This window comes from Lates calcarifer, unplaced genomic scaffold, assembly GCF_001640805.2.
Source record: "Lates calcarifer isolate ASB-BC8 unplaced genomic scaffold, TLL_Latcal_v3 _unitig_5451_quiver_1703, whole genome shotgun sequence".
NCBI lineage: Eukaryota > Metazoa > Chordata > Actinopteri > Centropomidae > Lates > Lates calcarifer.
Genome location: NW_026117531.1, coordinates 919 through 16,003, shown reverse-complemented (window position 1 = coordinate 16,003; position 15,085 = coordinate 919). Strand labels below are relative to the sequence as shown.

At 40.6% G+C, this 15,085-nt stretch overlaps 2 protein-coding genes across 4 annotated transcripts; one reads left to right on the top strand and one right to left on the bottom strand.

Annotated features, from left to right (window-relative positions):
- Window positions 1-1,108: 1,108 nt before the first annotated feature.
- LOC108874548 (uncharacterized) lies at window positions 1,109-4,179 on the bottom strand. 2 transcript variants are annotated; one of them, XM_051068923.1, is made up of 10 exons: window positions 4,077-4,179; window positions 3,684-3,988; window positions 3,225-3,285; window positions 3,095-3,145; window positions 2,897-2,941; window positions 2,742-2,806; window positions 2,530-2,628; window positions 1,782-1,992; window positions 1,473-1,518; window positions 1,109-1,284 (listed from the first exon to the last, which is right to left on the bottom strand). In XM_051068923.1, exons 2-10 carry the CDS (start codon window positions 3,770-3,772, stop codon window positions 1,280-1,282), a joined length of 672 nt encoding a protein of 223 aa, XP_050924880.1. In that variant the 5' UTR covers window positions 3,773-3,988; window positions 4,077-4,179; the 3' UTR covers window positions 1,109-1,279. The 2 variants fall into 2 exon arrangements, with proteins under 2 accessions (XP_050924880.1, XP_050924879.1); XM_051068922.1 differs by lacking the exon at window positions 1,109-1,284 and having other exon boundaries at window positions 1,356-1,518.
- Window positions 4,180-9,580: 5,401 nt separating this feature from the next.
- LOC108874549 (AMP deaminase 2-like) lies at window positions 9,581-14,590 on the top strand. Of its 2 annotated transcripts, XM_018663060.2 has the most exons (6): window positions 9,581-9,699; window positions 9,926-10,089; window positions 10,642-10,768; window positions 10,861-10,984; window positions 14,056-14,130; window positions 14,445-14,590. In XM_018663060.2, exons 3-6 carry the CDS (start codon window positions 10,685-10,687, stop codon window positions 14,501-14,503), a joined length of 342 nt encoding a protein of 113 aa, XP_018518576.1. In that variant the 5' UTR covers window positions 9,581-9,699; window positions 9,926-10,089; window positions 10,642-10,684; the 3' UTR covers window positions 14,504-14,590. The 2 variants fall into 2 exon arrangements, with proteins under 2 accessions (XP_018518576.1, XP_050924882.1); XM_051068925.1 differs by lacking the exon at window positions 9,581-9,699 and having other exon boundaries at window positions 9,732-10,089.
- The last annotated feature ends 495 nt before the right edge of the window (window positions 14,591-15,085 follow it).

The window sequence follows — 15,085 nt, the reverse complement described above, 5'->3', positions numbered from 1 at the left end:
TCATCAACCAGCAGTCACGCTCTTAAATAAATAGAAGTTGACAAAAGATTTGTGTGTGTGTGTGTGTGTTGGTAACACTTCAGAAGAGTGGATGCTTTTAACGCATTAATAACACTTTAGTCCTTTATAATGCAATACTATCTAGCTGTATGTCCTATATACAAGTCCAGGTATTAATACAGACTAGAAGATGTCTAACATCTCATTCTCAGACAGAAACGGCTGGAGTTACTGGAAGACAACCTTTTCTATCCAAACCGAAGAACTTTGTTTTGAACTTGTGTCTTTATTTACTTACAAATAAATAGAAACAGAAATAAGTAAATAAAAAATAAAGGTAAACTTTCTGTACAAAAAAGCCAATAGAAAATACAATACACACGCATCGGCACATATCAACATAATATACAAATAATAAAAATAAGATATAAGACAATGTGCATACGAGTGGGATGTAAAGTGCAAAAAGTAATACTGAAAATTAATTGTGCAAGATGCAGATTGTGTAGAAGTGGGTGAATGGTGATGATGAGGAGGAGGAGCAGGTGGATGAGATCAGTCTTGATTTCAAAGGCCATCCCACTGTTCAAAATTGATGGTTTCAAGACGGGGCTAAAAAAAACAGAAACACAGAGGACATGTGAAAGTTGCTCTGGTGAAACTAAAATGGCATTCACAAGGCCTGAACAGTCAAAAGAACATCTTTTCAGAGACCCCCACACACACACAAACACTCAAACACATGTGTACGCACACACACATGCCACCATGCAAAGCAAAATGACCTTAGGTAAAGCGCTGTATAAAATCAAGTTATTATTAATAAAATTATTCATTTTCTGTTACCCTGAAAGTGTTCACATCCGGTGTTTGCTGGAATATGTGTTTCACCATCTAAAAGAGAAGCCAGCAGGGCATCTATCTCCTCTGACAAATCACACTGCTGACAGGAAACACCAAAGATTAATTGTACAAATTGGTCTGGGTGAGTTATATGAAGTTCATTCAGAAGTGAAAAGAATAATTATGGTCCTCTCATGTCAAAACGTTTACAATTATTGTTGTTAAAGTCAGTAACAAGGAGCGGATTCACAGGCCTGGAGACAACGCAGACTGCGCAGGGACAATGCACAGTTAGTTGGTTACTACATTGATATTAACCTCTTGTGTTTGCTGGGATGTAAACAGTTCTTCAGCAGGGATGGCAATGAGATCCTGGCTGATATCTGCCAATGCTGTGAGATTCGTGGCCAGATTTGCATCTGGGGCTACATCAAACTCACTCTGCAGACAGGAAACACAGAGAATACATTGGTGAATAACATGGCATTCCTAACTCTGGAAGATTTGTGGCCTGTCTCCCAGACTACAGACAGAATTTGTGCAGCACCAAATTACAATACAGTTGTCTCCTGGCAGTATACAGTCATTAATAAAGAGAAATGTTCAGGAAAAGTACAGTTAGTACTTACCGTTGAGAGATTTTCCTGGCCTGTGTGGCCCACAGAGGATGAAGAGCTGTGATTGAGGACAAGAGTGTTACGGTCATGTTCAGCACTGATAAGAAAAGCTTCAATCAATGACTGTAGCTGGGTTGTAATGTATTATATACATTTAAAAAAGAAAAAGGAGAAAAGAAAAACCAAAAACACACACACCAAAAAAAACAAAAAACAAACAAAAAAAAAACATGAAAACGTAGAAAAGTGAAGTTAAAAATGAAGAATCTGTGGTGGGTGTTCCAGAGTATGAAAGCTTGGTGGGAAACTCAGTTAATTGACCTGGTGGATTGGATACTCCTGGGTCTCTTGGATACTCCTGACTCGTGCCTGACTGCACGGGTGGGGGAAAGACTTTCCAGGGAGGATGGTGCAGCGCTGGTAGTAGTTTTTCACCAAAGATCGCAGTTGGTCTGCAGTGATCCTCTCCACAATCTTCCTGGCCCTGTTGAACTGCTCCCTCTCCTTTACCGAGCGGGTTTCCTTCGATATACTAATGGGATAGAGTAGGTCAGCAGGCAGCCAACGGCGCCTCGTTAGGAAAAAAAAACTTAAGGGGTGGAGAACAAAATGGAGTGGGGCTTTTTGAGGTCCTGAGTTGCACTGTGTCAGTGTTGTGCAAGTCAGAGCCTTGCATAGCCAAAGTGATGTAAAAATATCTGTTAAATGCCTGCATCAAGTACCCCCAGAAGAGCTCAGAGTAATATAGTTGTGTTGACTGGTGTTCTACATGTGTGTTGATTGGCGTCCATGTGTCTGCCGCCAATTCCGTGTCTCAGTGATGCCATTCAATCTCAGGGGGTTCTTAAAGCCATTTTAGTCCCCAATGTGTTCAAAAATGTGTCCTGTTTTTGTTTTTTATTTTATTTATTTTATAATCATTTGACATAAACAATACAGTCATAATCCAAAATGTTTTCACAAAACAATTTCACAGTGATCATTAACCAGTATTCATGTTTTCAGATATATACAAGTTGACAAAAGAAGTGAGTGTGTGTGTGTGTGTGTGTGTGTGTGTGTCTCTTACATTTCATCCCTTTTCCTCTTCAACCTGAAGATGGGTGAGTGTTTTCCAGTGAGGAGTGCTTGGCATTCTCTTGTCCAGTGCGCAAATACTTTACCGTGACTAAAAAACAAACAAAGACACAAAAAGAACAAAACAAAACATGTTTTATGCTTACGGAAGGCAGTGAGGCAAGAAACATGCACCACACACACATGAATTTAGTTTATTTTCACCTGTCTAGGCCATGGTTCTCGAGGAGCAACAGGCACCACCATCTGCGCAACACTGGCATATCGTGCTGAAATAGTAGTTTGGTTCAGCGGCTCAGTTTAGCTCTGCATTACATTGAAATGTATGTTACGTGAAATCTGTGTAGCTATTTACTTACCACGGAATAATCAAATTGACCATCCAAGACCAAGTAGAGGGCAGACTGAAGAAAGAAAGAAAATAGCATTAGCTTCCGATTGACATTTGTAAGCCTGTAATTGTAAATAACCCCAATGATAACTGCATGGGGTAAACCTGTAGCAAGAAAAACAAGCAAATGAACAAACAAACAGCACAGCAGAACTTTATGACTTACCATCAGCATGAAAATGCCACAGTCGTTTCCGAAGGGCTGCTTTGGAAAGCCCTGCAAGGACACGGCATCATGAATACTTTCATCAGTGTGGCTAAGGTAAACTGTGCTACTTTAGACCGTATGTCAATACCTTCAAGTCCCTGCCCGTCTTTTCCGTCCACTGGCCTTGATAAATGGTCTGGCTTACACTCCTGTCCATTTAGGAGAATAAAGTGTTAATGACAAGTCAACGAATCAGTTCACCCGGTGATGCCAATTGCAGCATTTAAATCAGGCCAAATGGCATACTACATTTACAGAGCCCGGAGAGACATTTTTTCTGCAAAGAAAAGGTTTACTTGTGTCACTACATTGTACACTCACATTTAGTCATCATTTAGTGATATGTAAAATGAATGCACAAACTATTCAACATTTATCAATGCAAAAAAATCAACACAGTAACAGGGACAAGTCCAGTGGTCAAGGGAACGTTGCTTAAGAGACCTAAAAAGGGTCACTGGGCCGCAACCTAAAACAAGCGTAAAGATCATAGGAACTTGACCAAATTAAATCAGATCTACAGTATCATGACAAATCAATGGCCAACCTTAGGACTGGCAGGTATCCTCCAAATCCTGACTTGGACGCCGACAGCAATGGGTCGAGTAAGTACATTTCTTTGCGTGCTACGTTCATAACCTATGGAAGACAGCTTTTGCTTTCAGTGAAAAGCCATACACCAAGGCATTTGCAGTTTCTTTTAACCTTACAAGCACGTCTTTGGTATTTGTCTACTGGCTCAATTCACTCTTTAAGAGTATGAAATGTAAAATGGTCAGTACTTACACACAGTTGAAAATGCCCCGGTACCCATAGGGGGAAGATGATGGTGTCTTTGCCATGAGCGTTGGCCTTAAAAGACAGTACAGGCAAAGTAAATATATTAGTCATGATGCATTATGTAAGTCTTCAGATAAAACAAACTAGTGGACATACTTACATTTAGATGAGCCGTAGACCTGTTCTTCTGTTGCAACCAAGTAGGACACACATACAGATCTTCAACATATATGTTCTTCCCCTGAAACAGCAGACCGATAATGACTTGCAACACAAATGTACATACACACTGGATACGGTATCAAGTATCCACAAAACAAGCTTGATCATTCACACGCTACCTTGGAAAAAGCAATCTGTTGTATAAGCTCCAAGCAGGCATTCCCAATCTGTAAAGGTAAAAAATGGTCATGAAATATGCAGACCTAAAAACTGTACAACTATAGTATACCTCGAATGCAGTAATTAACTTACCGTTGAGTCCATTTCTTTTCTCAGGCCTAGCGTCCAGAAATCCGCTCTGGTTAGACAGGCTTTAGATGTCCGAACAATTAACTCGTTCGCAGGCCTACTAGTATCTAGAACATAGTTCAGCTGCAATACAAACAGCAATTTATGTAAGTTTCATGGATCACCTACAACAACAACAACACACACGCACAAAAGAAACAAAGTAACAAAAAATCATACCACTTCTTCTTGAGTTGGATGGACGGACCATGCCCAAGATGACCGCCGTGGTTCAATGAAAGCAGGACTGGTCGTGAACGAACAGTTTTCTCCACAAACGTCAAAAAGCGAAGCGTCTGCCGTGGAGTGTGCCGGGTCATTGACGACAAAAAACCCCTTGCTCTTCATCCGCTCAATAATTGCACGGCAGGGATCTGGGCTCTTTATCAAAGCAGCAATCTCACTGTACTCCCATGTCCTGGCCACCTTTGTCCAGTCTTTTTGGGACTGCTTGGCTTTGATGAGCTGTTGCTTTTGTACTTCATCTGTCTGTTTTTTCATGCAGGCCTTTTTGAGGTGTGTGGATAAATTTTCGTAAGGCTTCCTGCATATTAGGCAGTAGACAATTCGGCGGTCAGGTCTGTCCCTAGCATAAACACATAAATGAGAAAAGAGTCATGAGATCACTGGGGTGTGCAATCCATTGAGACTTGTTATTAAGGAATCTGCTTATTTAAGTAATAAGCACGGAGGATTTTCTAATTCTTACATTTTATGCCACTTCAACAGCTGTCGATTACGCCAAGGAACACTGCGTTTCAAGGGTTACCTAGAAATAAAAATGAAAAATGAAGGAAATATTATTACACTGTTACAAGCCATGTTCTCAAAGAAAGAGGTGACTTTAGTCTCTCTCTCTCTCTCTCTCTCTCTCTCTGTGTGTGTGTGTGTGTGTGTGTGTGTGTCTCTCTCTCTCGCCCGCTGTGTTTGCCACTGTCCCCACACCCCCTCTCCCAGCTCAAAGCCACAAAATTGTGTCTCAGTGTGTGTGTGTCCCTTTTCCACCCCCACCCCCCACAACAATCTCCACTCACAGAAAGTTAGCAAGGATAGGGAACTTGATGATTATATTACACAATGTCTCCAATGCTGGAAAATGCACGTCTATGTTTAGTTTACTGTCTTCAGAGCCTTATCTCTACAAAACTGCATTTTGTCATTTACTGTGTGGTCAGAGGAAATATATATTGCAAAAAACCCGAACTTCACGGAAACGTCAACATTGATGCCAAAAACACACTTTAAACTTATGTTAGGCGTGCTTTCTGGAAGCTGTGGATAAAACAAGAACATTTTCTCCAAACACTTGAAGAAATGACCCCACATATATGACTTGTTCCAAATACTTCTAACGTAGCCTAGTTGAACCCAAAGACTTCGGACACGGGCCAGTCATTTCAAAATACTCAAAGCAACCGTAAACATTACTGCACTGTGAGTGACAAACTCTATCATACAACAAGTCAAGTTTCCCTCGGCTTACCTTTTGCTGATTCCTTTGAGTTTTTATGAATAACGAACAAATTACACCGCTGACTACCTGATGATCCTCCGCTGAATTCTGAAGTGCCGTCTCTTTGCGCCGCTCTCTGTTTAAGAGGCGAGGGGTGGGGATTTTGACCTCATGCTGCTAGGTGAAAACCGTGCACTCAAATGATAGAGTAGCCTACAAGACTGCCACCCTGTGGTGAAATTGGTGAACTGATAGAACATCTGTATTTTGAAATCAAGTAAATTGTCCGAATTTAAGTCACAAGAATTTAATTATTATTATAATTATTATAATTAATTAATTATTAGAAGTACTAGTAGAAGTATGAGCAATGCCCTAGACCATATGTGTCAAACTCAAGGCCCGCGGGCCACATCCGGCCCGGCGTGCAATTATATCCGGAGAGATCATTTTATATTACTGTCATTAGTGGCCCGGCGATACGAAGCACTGATAACACAATAAACTACAGATCCCATAATGCAGCGCTTCAGTTGCCTTGCCGAACGCTTCCCGTGTTAAACAAGTTTTTAAACAATTAAATGCGCACTTTGCTGATAAACTGAGCGCACTGCGCATTGAGTTCGCACGGCGCTTTGGTGACTTCGAAGCACAATAAAACAATTTCGAGTTGCTTCGCAACCCATTTGCCGTCGACGTGGAAACTGCACCTGTGCAGATTCAGATGGAGCAGTTTGAGCTGCAGTGTAATGGGACACTAAAGGCAAAGTACGACACTGCAGGGCCCGCAATGTTTATTCACTCCATTCCCGCAGCAATGCCCCAGCTCCGTCTACATGCGGCTCGAACCTTGTGCATGTTTGGTAGCACATATCTGTGTGAGAAGCTCTTCTCAATGATGAAGACTAACAAAACAGCACACAGGAGTCGTCTCACTGATAAGCACCTGCAGTCCATCCTGAGAATCTCCACAACACAGGACCTCACACCAAACATAAAAGAACTTGTTGCCAAAAAAAGATGCCAAGCATCCAGCTCTGACAAAATGACATAAAAGCAAAGAAATTCAAATGTTTTGATTTGTTGTTTTAACGTTTACTTAAAGCACAAGCACTGTCACAATTTTGATTTATTTTTTCAGGTGTTTTTTGCAGCATGTTCATATTTCTAACAATTTCAATTTTGACAGGATATATTTTTATGGAGAGCAAAATATTTTAAGTTATTTAAAGTTTAAGTTTATTTATTCCAGAATAATATTCCTGTCTGTTTTTATTCATATTTATGTTCATATTCATATTATGTCTAAAACATTTAGTTTTAGTATGGTCAATAAATGTTTATCCTGTTCGGCCCACAACCTAAACTGTGTTTTGAATTTTGGCCCCCTGTGCAACTGAGTTTGACACCCCTGCCCTAGACTCTGTGTCATTTCTGAGCCTGCGCTTTGCAGAATTTCACTACCAGTTAACCAATGTTGCCACAGGGTGGCAGTCTTGCGCTATAAGGCATATATGCTGCACGAGCAGAGCTGGCAGGCACCATATATGAAGATGCCTGTTTCAGAGGGAGACATTCAAACAAACACCTCCCCACCCCAGACCAACTGCAGTCCCCACCACAGACCTGGCTTTTTAACGCATTAATAACACTTTAAGCAAATGGCTGCCTGGGTGCTGCACGCTACACAAGCATCACAGCTCAGCCAGTGACAATGAGTTAACAAGTGGACAATTTAAGCAAACAAGCAAATATTCTCTTGATACAAAATGACACCTCCCTGCTCCTGTTGTATGCACTAGAGAGTAGTATGGGTTTTCAGAACCAGTAATTGTTTAAATAAGCACGCAATAAAATGTAGGACATTTAAACTTTGGACTTTATTTGAATATAAATCAACATACAACATTTGAGGTGCTTAAAAGCTGGATAGAGGACGAAGATCCAGCACGGCAACGTCATAAGAAACGTAAGAAAAATGTTTACTATGAGAAATGTCACTCATTCATCTAACCAGTCCAAGTCAATCCCTTCACCTCTGAAGGATGTCTTCTTTACGCCATAATCCCACAAGAGTTCGTCATTGCATTTGATGTCCTGTGATGCCAGGAACAGTATGGTGTCTCTGCAACCATCAGGGAATTTCAACTGGAAATGTACCGGCTTGACATTGGATTTCTTCCTAGAGTGATTCATCCTCCTCCCAAATGTGTCTTTGAGAGGGTGACATTCACAAGGGAAGGTCTGTGCATCGATACAAAGACTGGCACCATCTCTGGTCTTGAAAAAAAAAAGATAGCACATGACTCCACTCTTCAGTTCAGCAAGTAATTTAGTTCCTTCAGACGCCGGGATTACTCGCCCATGGTAATCACAAACAACATCTCCTTTGGTGAATGGCATGGTGGCAATTACACCTACACAGAACAGACTAGAATAATTACGGCCATGTCCTCAAAAAACTTTGACACTCTGTTTTCATTTGTCATGTCTGTTGTTTGCTCGCCTTTTCCCTTGTCTCCACCAAAGTTCTTGATCTGAAGCCCTTTCCATTTTTGCTCTGCGACTGCCTGTATGATTTTCTCATCCTTTTCAAGGAGTGCCTTCTGTTCTGATACCCAAGCCCGATGAATATCTTCAAAGACTGGGAGGTTTGTGTCCCACTTTTCTTTATTGACGATGAGATGGACTTTGTCCCATGTCAGTGGACGCCTGCCAATATGAGCTGAGGGAGATTTTTCAGTTGGTGTCAGTTAACAAATCACAAACAATGAAAAGCAGCACATCTTCTCTTACAGAGTATCTACAACATTCTTTATTGTTTTCAAATACATGACAGATGCTTACCGAGTATATAATTTAAGCGCATCTTACGCTGCTCTCCTCTCCATTTGTCGTAAACGTTGCGGTCTTTATATCCAGCACTTATCCTCATCTTTTTTGTGGGTGGTTCATCGGCAAGCGTAACAGGAAACATTTCAACAAATTTTTCAAACTGGTCTAGGGCTGTTGTTTTCAAAGCTGAGGAAGAAGAGCTATGAGAATAGGTTATTTTCAGGACTGCTGGGTGTACCTCCAAAAGCACTACATTTAAGAATTCACTCATTCACACATACATTTATTTATACAACAAAACATACATACATACAACATATACAACCTTTCACCAGATTCCTGTGCATCTGCACCTCCAGGCCCAGCGCAATAACTGATGTGCTCACAACTGAGAATATGGGAAAAATAAATGTGCATTACATTGGTATAACGCAGACCTTGAAGAAAAATTGTTTGCATACACAATACACACCTCTTACCAGCCGCCTGTGCATCATCAGGAATTGGTTCACTGCTTTGAGTCATCTGCTCACTACTGAGAAAATTGAAAAATCGATATGGTTTACACTGGTGTACATGTCACAGACCTTGAAAGAAAACATAACACTGCAGGACACATACCTCTCACCAGCTGCCTGTGTATCGTCAGGAATCGGCTTACTGCTTTGAGATATCTGCTCACAACTGACAACATGGGAAAATAAATATGCTTTACATCTGTATTCATGACATAGACAGTGAAAAAAATTTAGTACCTGATCCAATTTAAACATCTTCTAGCAGGTGTCTGTGGATCTGTGGGGAGATTGTGCGTGTGGAGAGGGGCAGGGGACAAATGGCATACAGTAAGCAGGACTATGCTTAGATAAGTGCATCTCATAATGGCATCTTTGTGTAGTTTTCTTCACAGGACCCCCGCCTGCGTGAGATCTTCATCAAAACTGATAACCACATTGAAGGCAAAAATTTTGCACATATCATCAAGGTAATATGTGCAATAAAACAAACTGCAAATTTACCAAATTACCAAATTTATATTGGTAAGTTATAAACACAGGTTTTAAAGTTTGAAAGTGTTTGTCTGGGGAAAAAAAAAAACACAGGAGATAAGCACTCTCTAGTTCAGGTAGACTAGGCTTGAGGCTTAGAGCAGTTTGCTTGTATGTGTAATGCTCGTGCCCTGCTGATGAGATGTTGTCTCTGCACTACAGGAAGTGATGGCAAACCTGGAGGAGAGCAAATATCAGAACGTCAAGCTGCGCCTGTCCATCTATGGTCGTTCGAGGGACAAGTGGGACAAGCTAGCCAAGTGGGCAGTCAAACATGGGGTCTATTCAGACAACGTCCGCTAGCTGGTTCAGGTGCCCCGCTCCTTGTAAGTTTCAGGGGTTTTTTTTTCTTTTTTTCTTTCTTCTCCTTTTCTTCTCTGAATTTATCCCATCTGTGAATTAGAGACACACAGCACAGAATGAACACACACACTAACCCAGAGCAGTGGGCTGCCTGCTTGCAGCGAGGTTAGGTGCTCAAAGGCACCTCAGCCATGGATGTAATCATGAGAGATGTAAGCAATGTTCAACCACTTCTACAGCCCACATTTTTCCTACTGGTCGGAGTTCCGAACAGTCCGAACCGGCCACCCCTCGGTTAGAAGTCCAAAGCCCTAGCCAGTAGGCCACGGCTGCCCCACTGGCTGCCACAATAAGTTATACAAACATTCAGAAACATTATCAACGTAATTTTGCTCATGTCAATTTTTTTTTTTTTTTTTTTCTGTTTTGTGTTTTTCTCAATTATTTTAAAATAATAAATAAAAATTCTTTTCCTTAAAAAGGGATTATGTGGGAGAAAAAAATACGTCCTTAAATCAGCATGATATTAATCCATGGCAAAACCAGTCTGACAAGTTTCACTTCTGTCTTCACAGTCATGTGTACCATACCAAGAAACAACTGTCCAACTTTCAGGAGATGTTAGAGAACATCTTCATGCCTCTGTTTGAGGCCACCATCAACCTTGGCAGTCACCCAGAGCTGCACCTTTTCTTACAGCACGTGAGTATTCGGGAACAAAGTGTTAGGAATTGTGATGGTTCTAAGCCATGTTACTGGAGACCATATATCATTACTGTGATTCTTTGTTGTAGGTGGTGGGCTTTGACAGCATAGGTGATGAGTCTAAACCAGAACACATCTTTGACTCAGACAGTCCACTTCCTGTCAACTGGACGGAAGAGGACAACCCTCCTTACTCTTACTACCTCTACGCAGGTATTACACACCTCAACAAGCTGAAACAAAGATCAACCCGCAACACTACGAAGCAGTACAGCTCTGACATATATTCAGTCATTCTGTGGGAAAGGAATAATAGATTAGATTAGATTAGATTCAACTTTATTGTCATTACACATGTATGAATACAGAAATACAGTTTAGTATCTAATCAGAAGTGCAAATAGTAGCAAGTGAAATATATACATTATGTGCAGTATGTACAGTTAAGAACAGATTATGTCCAGATAGGGCAGTGCAAGGTGGGTATAAATTTGCGTAATTTACAAAAGAGCAATATCCATATGCTCTTTACTACCATACGGAAGGGCATATTACACAGCTGTAATATGGATAATAATAGACAGTTTTTTCTAACTGTACTAGGCTAAATGTATTTGTTATGTGATACTATAGAGAAGTTGTGTACTACAACATCATTGTCTATCGCTATATCTATATCTATTACTATCTAAATATCTTTCACTATATAACTCCTCTTCATATAGGAGACGCAACTTCAATACGTTTGTGCTCCAGCCCCACTGTGGGGAGAGAGGCCCATCTCCCATGGGCTCTTGCTGAAAAAGCTAGGAACAATCCTGAAGTAACAATATTTGGCATCAAAGTCTATTACTTTTCCTTCCTTTATTTTAATTCATTTCAATTACATTATATTTATACTGCACCAAATTACAACTGTTACTGTTTTCTTGTGGCGCTTCAGTCAGTAACAAGGAGGAATGTGCAGGTAATGTAGAGTTAGTATTTACCATTGAGAGATTTCCTGGGCTTGTCTGCTCCACATGCGTTGAACAGCTGTGAATGTTATGAAGAGCTGTGAGTGTAATAGTTACGTTCAGCAGTGATAAGAAACGCTGAAAACAATGACTTAGCTGGGTTGTCATATATTATTATGTTAGGGATAACGGCCGCTGAGGTGTCCCAATATAGGGGAATAATGGGTGAGGCAGGGCCACCACCGCCCATGCCTTGATGCAGTTAAGGGCTTTGAATAGCCAAACAGATGTAAAAATAGCCAAAGAGAGCCAAAGTGATGTAAAATTAGGGTGATCTGGAAAATGGACTAAACAGGATAGGCAGGTAATCGATTGCCTGCAGTTAGTACTCCCAGAGAGCCAGTGTTGTATATCAGTGTTGGCTACCATTCCTTATTGGTTATTCCTGTGACATGAAGACTCCCGGAAACCTTGCCAATTCCATGTGTTATAATCAGTGATAGCATTTAATCTCAGAGGGGTTTTTTAAGCCATTTTCATCCTCTAAAATGTGTCCAAAAAAATCTTTTATCATTTGACATACACACTGCTAGCTGATAGATTAATCCTTTGTTAACAGATAGTTTCATCTTGAAATTAACCTAGCTTACCTTTCGCCAAGGTGAAGTGCCTCTTCAACAGCTGTGGCAGGCTCAGTGCTTGGGCTGGACTCCTCACTACTATGTTTGTAAAAAATACATATTAAGGGTTCAGATGCAAAACCCTCTAAGCTCATTTGCGATGTATTTACAGAAATATATTTATAGAATTGAAACCTTATTTAACTTTATTATCAGTCCAAGTCCAAATGGATTGTTTTGGCCTGATCCATTTGTGCTAGATCATAATATTTAAATTGCAGTTTGACAGAGATTATTTGGAAATTATTATTAAAACAACTCAGTGACACTGACCATGGACCTCCCTGGTCGCCAATGACAAAGAACCCCTTGCTTCTCAGCCGGTTGATTAGAGTGCGGCATGGATCTCGTTCATTCAGCAAGGAGACAATCTCCTCATACCTCCAAGTTCTGCCAATTTTAGTCCAGGCTTTTTGGGACTTTTTGGCTTTGATCAATTCTTGTTTGCGATCTGCATCTGTCTTGTTCTTCATGCAGACCCTTTTGAGGTGATTAGGTAAGGTTTCATATGGCTTCTTGCAGATGTGTCACCCTTCCCCCCTTCCCTAACCTCCCCTGGCTGGAAGGTACAGTCAACTGGAGACATTTGTCTAAACACAAAAAATACTCACTTGTCATGCTAGATTAGTGCCAGGTCAAGTTTATTGGGAGCAGTGCACGCTAAACCTTGACCATCACAATGCAGTTCCTGTTTATTCACAGGTTTTGCCGTGTGCAATAAAGTAGGTAAAGTCACTTGCATTTCTACACAGCTTTGAGCTTGGTTATAAGTCTCCAAGGCTAGAATTCCTTGATAGTCATATGTTTACGTTCAGTTGTCTGTCTTCAGAGCTTAATTTCTACAAAGCTACACAAGGCTCACAAGGCACATAGGCCAAACATGTTTTTTGGAAGTTATGGATAAAAAAAACAACAACATTATTTTGTCCGAATATCTAAAAGAACTGACACAAACTAACTGTCCAATAATGAAAACACCCAAACAATAAACTTCATAAACTGAATTTAATAACAAATAAACTGAACTGTGAGCGATCAACTTTATCATGCAGAACTGAAGTTTACATCGGCTTACCTCTTTTATCTAAACTCCTTTGAGTGATCTGAAACAAGCAGAATTTCTAGGACTTAGGTGACAGAGGTGGGACGTGACGTAGGACTTTGTTTTGCCAATGAAATTACAAGGTAGACAGAACCAGGAGAGAAATTGTCAAAGTGCAAGGGTGCCACCCTGTGGCGCGATTGGTAAACTGTATTTTTATTGTTTGCTGCCAAAGTTTGCATCACACCAGAGGAAACAGGACAAATGCAGTAAAATGCAGTCAGTGTTTGTTTGTAATCATGACTGACTTGTGCTTGGATAGACATATGGCTCGGGTCTAACACACGCCAGTTATGGTCTTCACAATATCATAGGCTATACTCTACACCTTGTATTTCGAAGTTGCACCACTAGGCCTATATTTTAACAGTGGAACATGCTATAGCATGTTGTGGGTACCTGTCTAACATTAAGGGTTGAAATTGAATCAGGTCTGATGAAAATATATTGGATAGTAGGTAGGCCTAGTTATATGTTAAAAAGGAAAGTCATCGTTTTGAGCTTGGTCTTGTCTGCTTTATTAAATCAAAAAATGTCTCTTTGCAGTCAATGATGGCTTCAGTGGACACACCTCCACCTCCTCCACCTCCTCCACCCCCTTCGCCTCCACAACCAAACTTGGTAAGAATTATGTTAGTTGCTCCATAACATAATGCTTAAAAATCCCTGTTTAATCAGTCTGGATAAGCTACTGGGTAACTATGTGTGGATGATTAAAATAGTAGCTGATAATGGTCAGCAATATGGTTGTAATAGAAGCAAATGGTAATAGTAACATTAACTCAAGTCATGTTACCATACAAAACATGTATGATTTGTGCGTATGTGTGTGCGTGCCATTCCTTCTAAGGTCAGTGTTTGATCAGGTGCAGGGGATAGGTTTTAGAGTAAGGGGATAAGATTGCTCTGTAAGATATTTTTTTGCTCGCCTACAGGGGACAGAGAAAAGGGACAGGTAAAAGAAGAGGAAGAAGGCGAAGAAAAAGAATTTTAAAAAGAAGAAGTTCAACCCAGTTTTCAAAAAGATATATGAGGAAGAAGAAGACCTCTGACGACACAGTTATTCTAGAATAATTTTAACTTTGTAATAAATTTATGTAATTCTAGCCATCAAGTTTGTTGTTGTTTAATGGACCATTTTACATTTAGCAGATGCTTTTTTACAAAGCCACATACATTGGCCAATGACTTCAGGGTCCCCTAGACCAACTTTGGGGTTCGGTGCATGCTCAAGGACAAAACAGTAGCAGCCAGGATTGGAACCCACAATTTTTAGGACTACTAGGACATTACCCAGCATCCTTAACCACTATGCTACCACTGCCACTACTATGTGCTGGGTCATTTATATGTTAGGTAAGTGACACAACACTTGTTGTGGGCTGCCTGACACGCATGAGTAGTTAAGTCAATCTGAATTACTTTGGACAGTGGTGGGTTTCACCTGTGGTAGTCAATGTTTTCATCACAACAGTAGAAAAACGACAAGAAAAATGGTAACATGGATTTTGTGTGCATGAATGAGGGAGTGCACTTGGTTTGTGGCGAATAACTTTGGCTGGGGTGGTGACAGTAA

Excerpts from the sequence above, each read along its gene's own strand:
- LOC108874548 (XM_051068922.1), bottom strand. The coding sequence starts at position 3,772 with ATGAACGTAGCACGCAAAGAAATGTACTTACTCGACCCATTGCTGTCG. Across the intron at positions 3,146-3,224 it reads AGACGGGCAGGGACTTGAAG|GGCTTTCCAAAGCAGCCCTT; the intron begins GTATTGACATAC and ends GTGTCCTTGCAG. Across the intron at positions 2,942-3,094 it reads GTGGCATTTTCATGCTGATG|TCTGCCCTCTACTTGGTCTT; the intron begins GTAAGTCATAAA and ends TTCTTTCTTCAG.
- LOC108874549 (XM_018663060.2), top strand. The coding sequence starts at position 10,685 with ATGTTAGAGAACATCTTCATGCCTCTGTTTGAGGCCACCATCAACCTT. Across the intron at positions 10,769-10,860 it reads TGCACCTTTTCTTACAGCAC|GTGGTGGGCTTTGACAGCAT; the intron begins GTGAGTATTCGG and ends TCTTTGTTGTAG. Across the intron at positions 10,985-14,055 it reads CTCTTACTACCTCTACGCAG|TCAATGATGGCTTCAGTGGA; the intron begins GTATTACACACC and ends GTCTCTTTGCAG.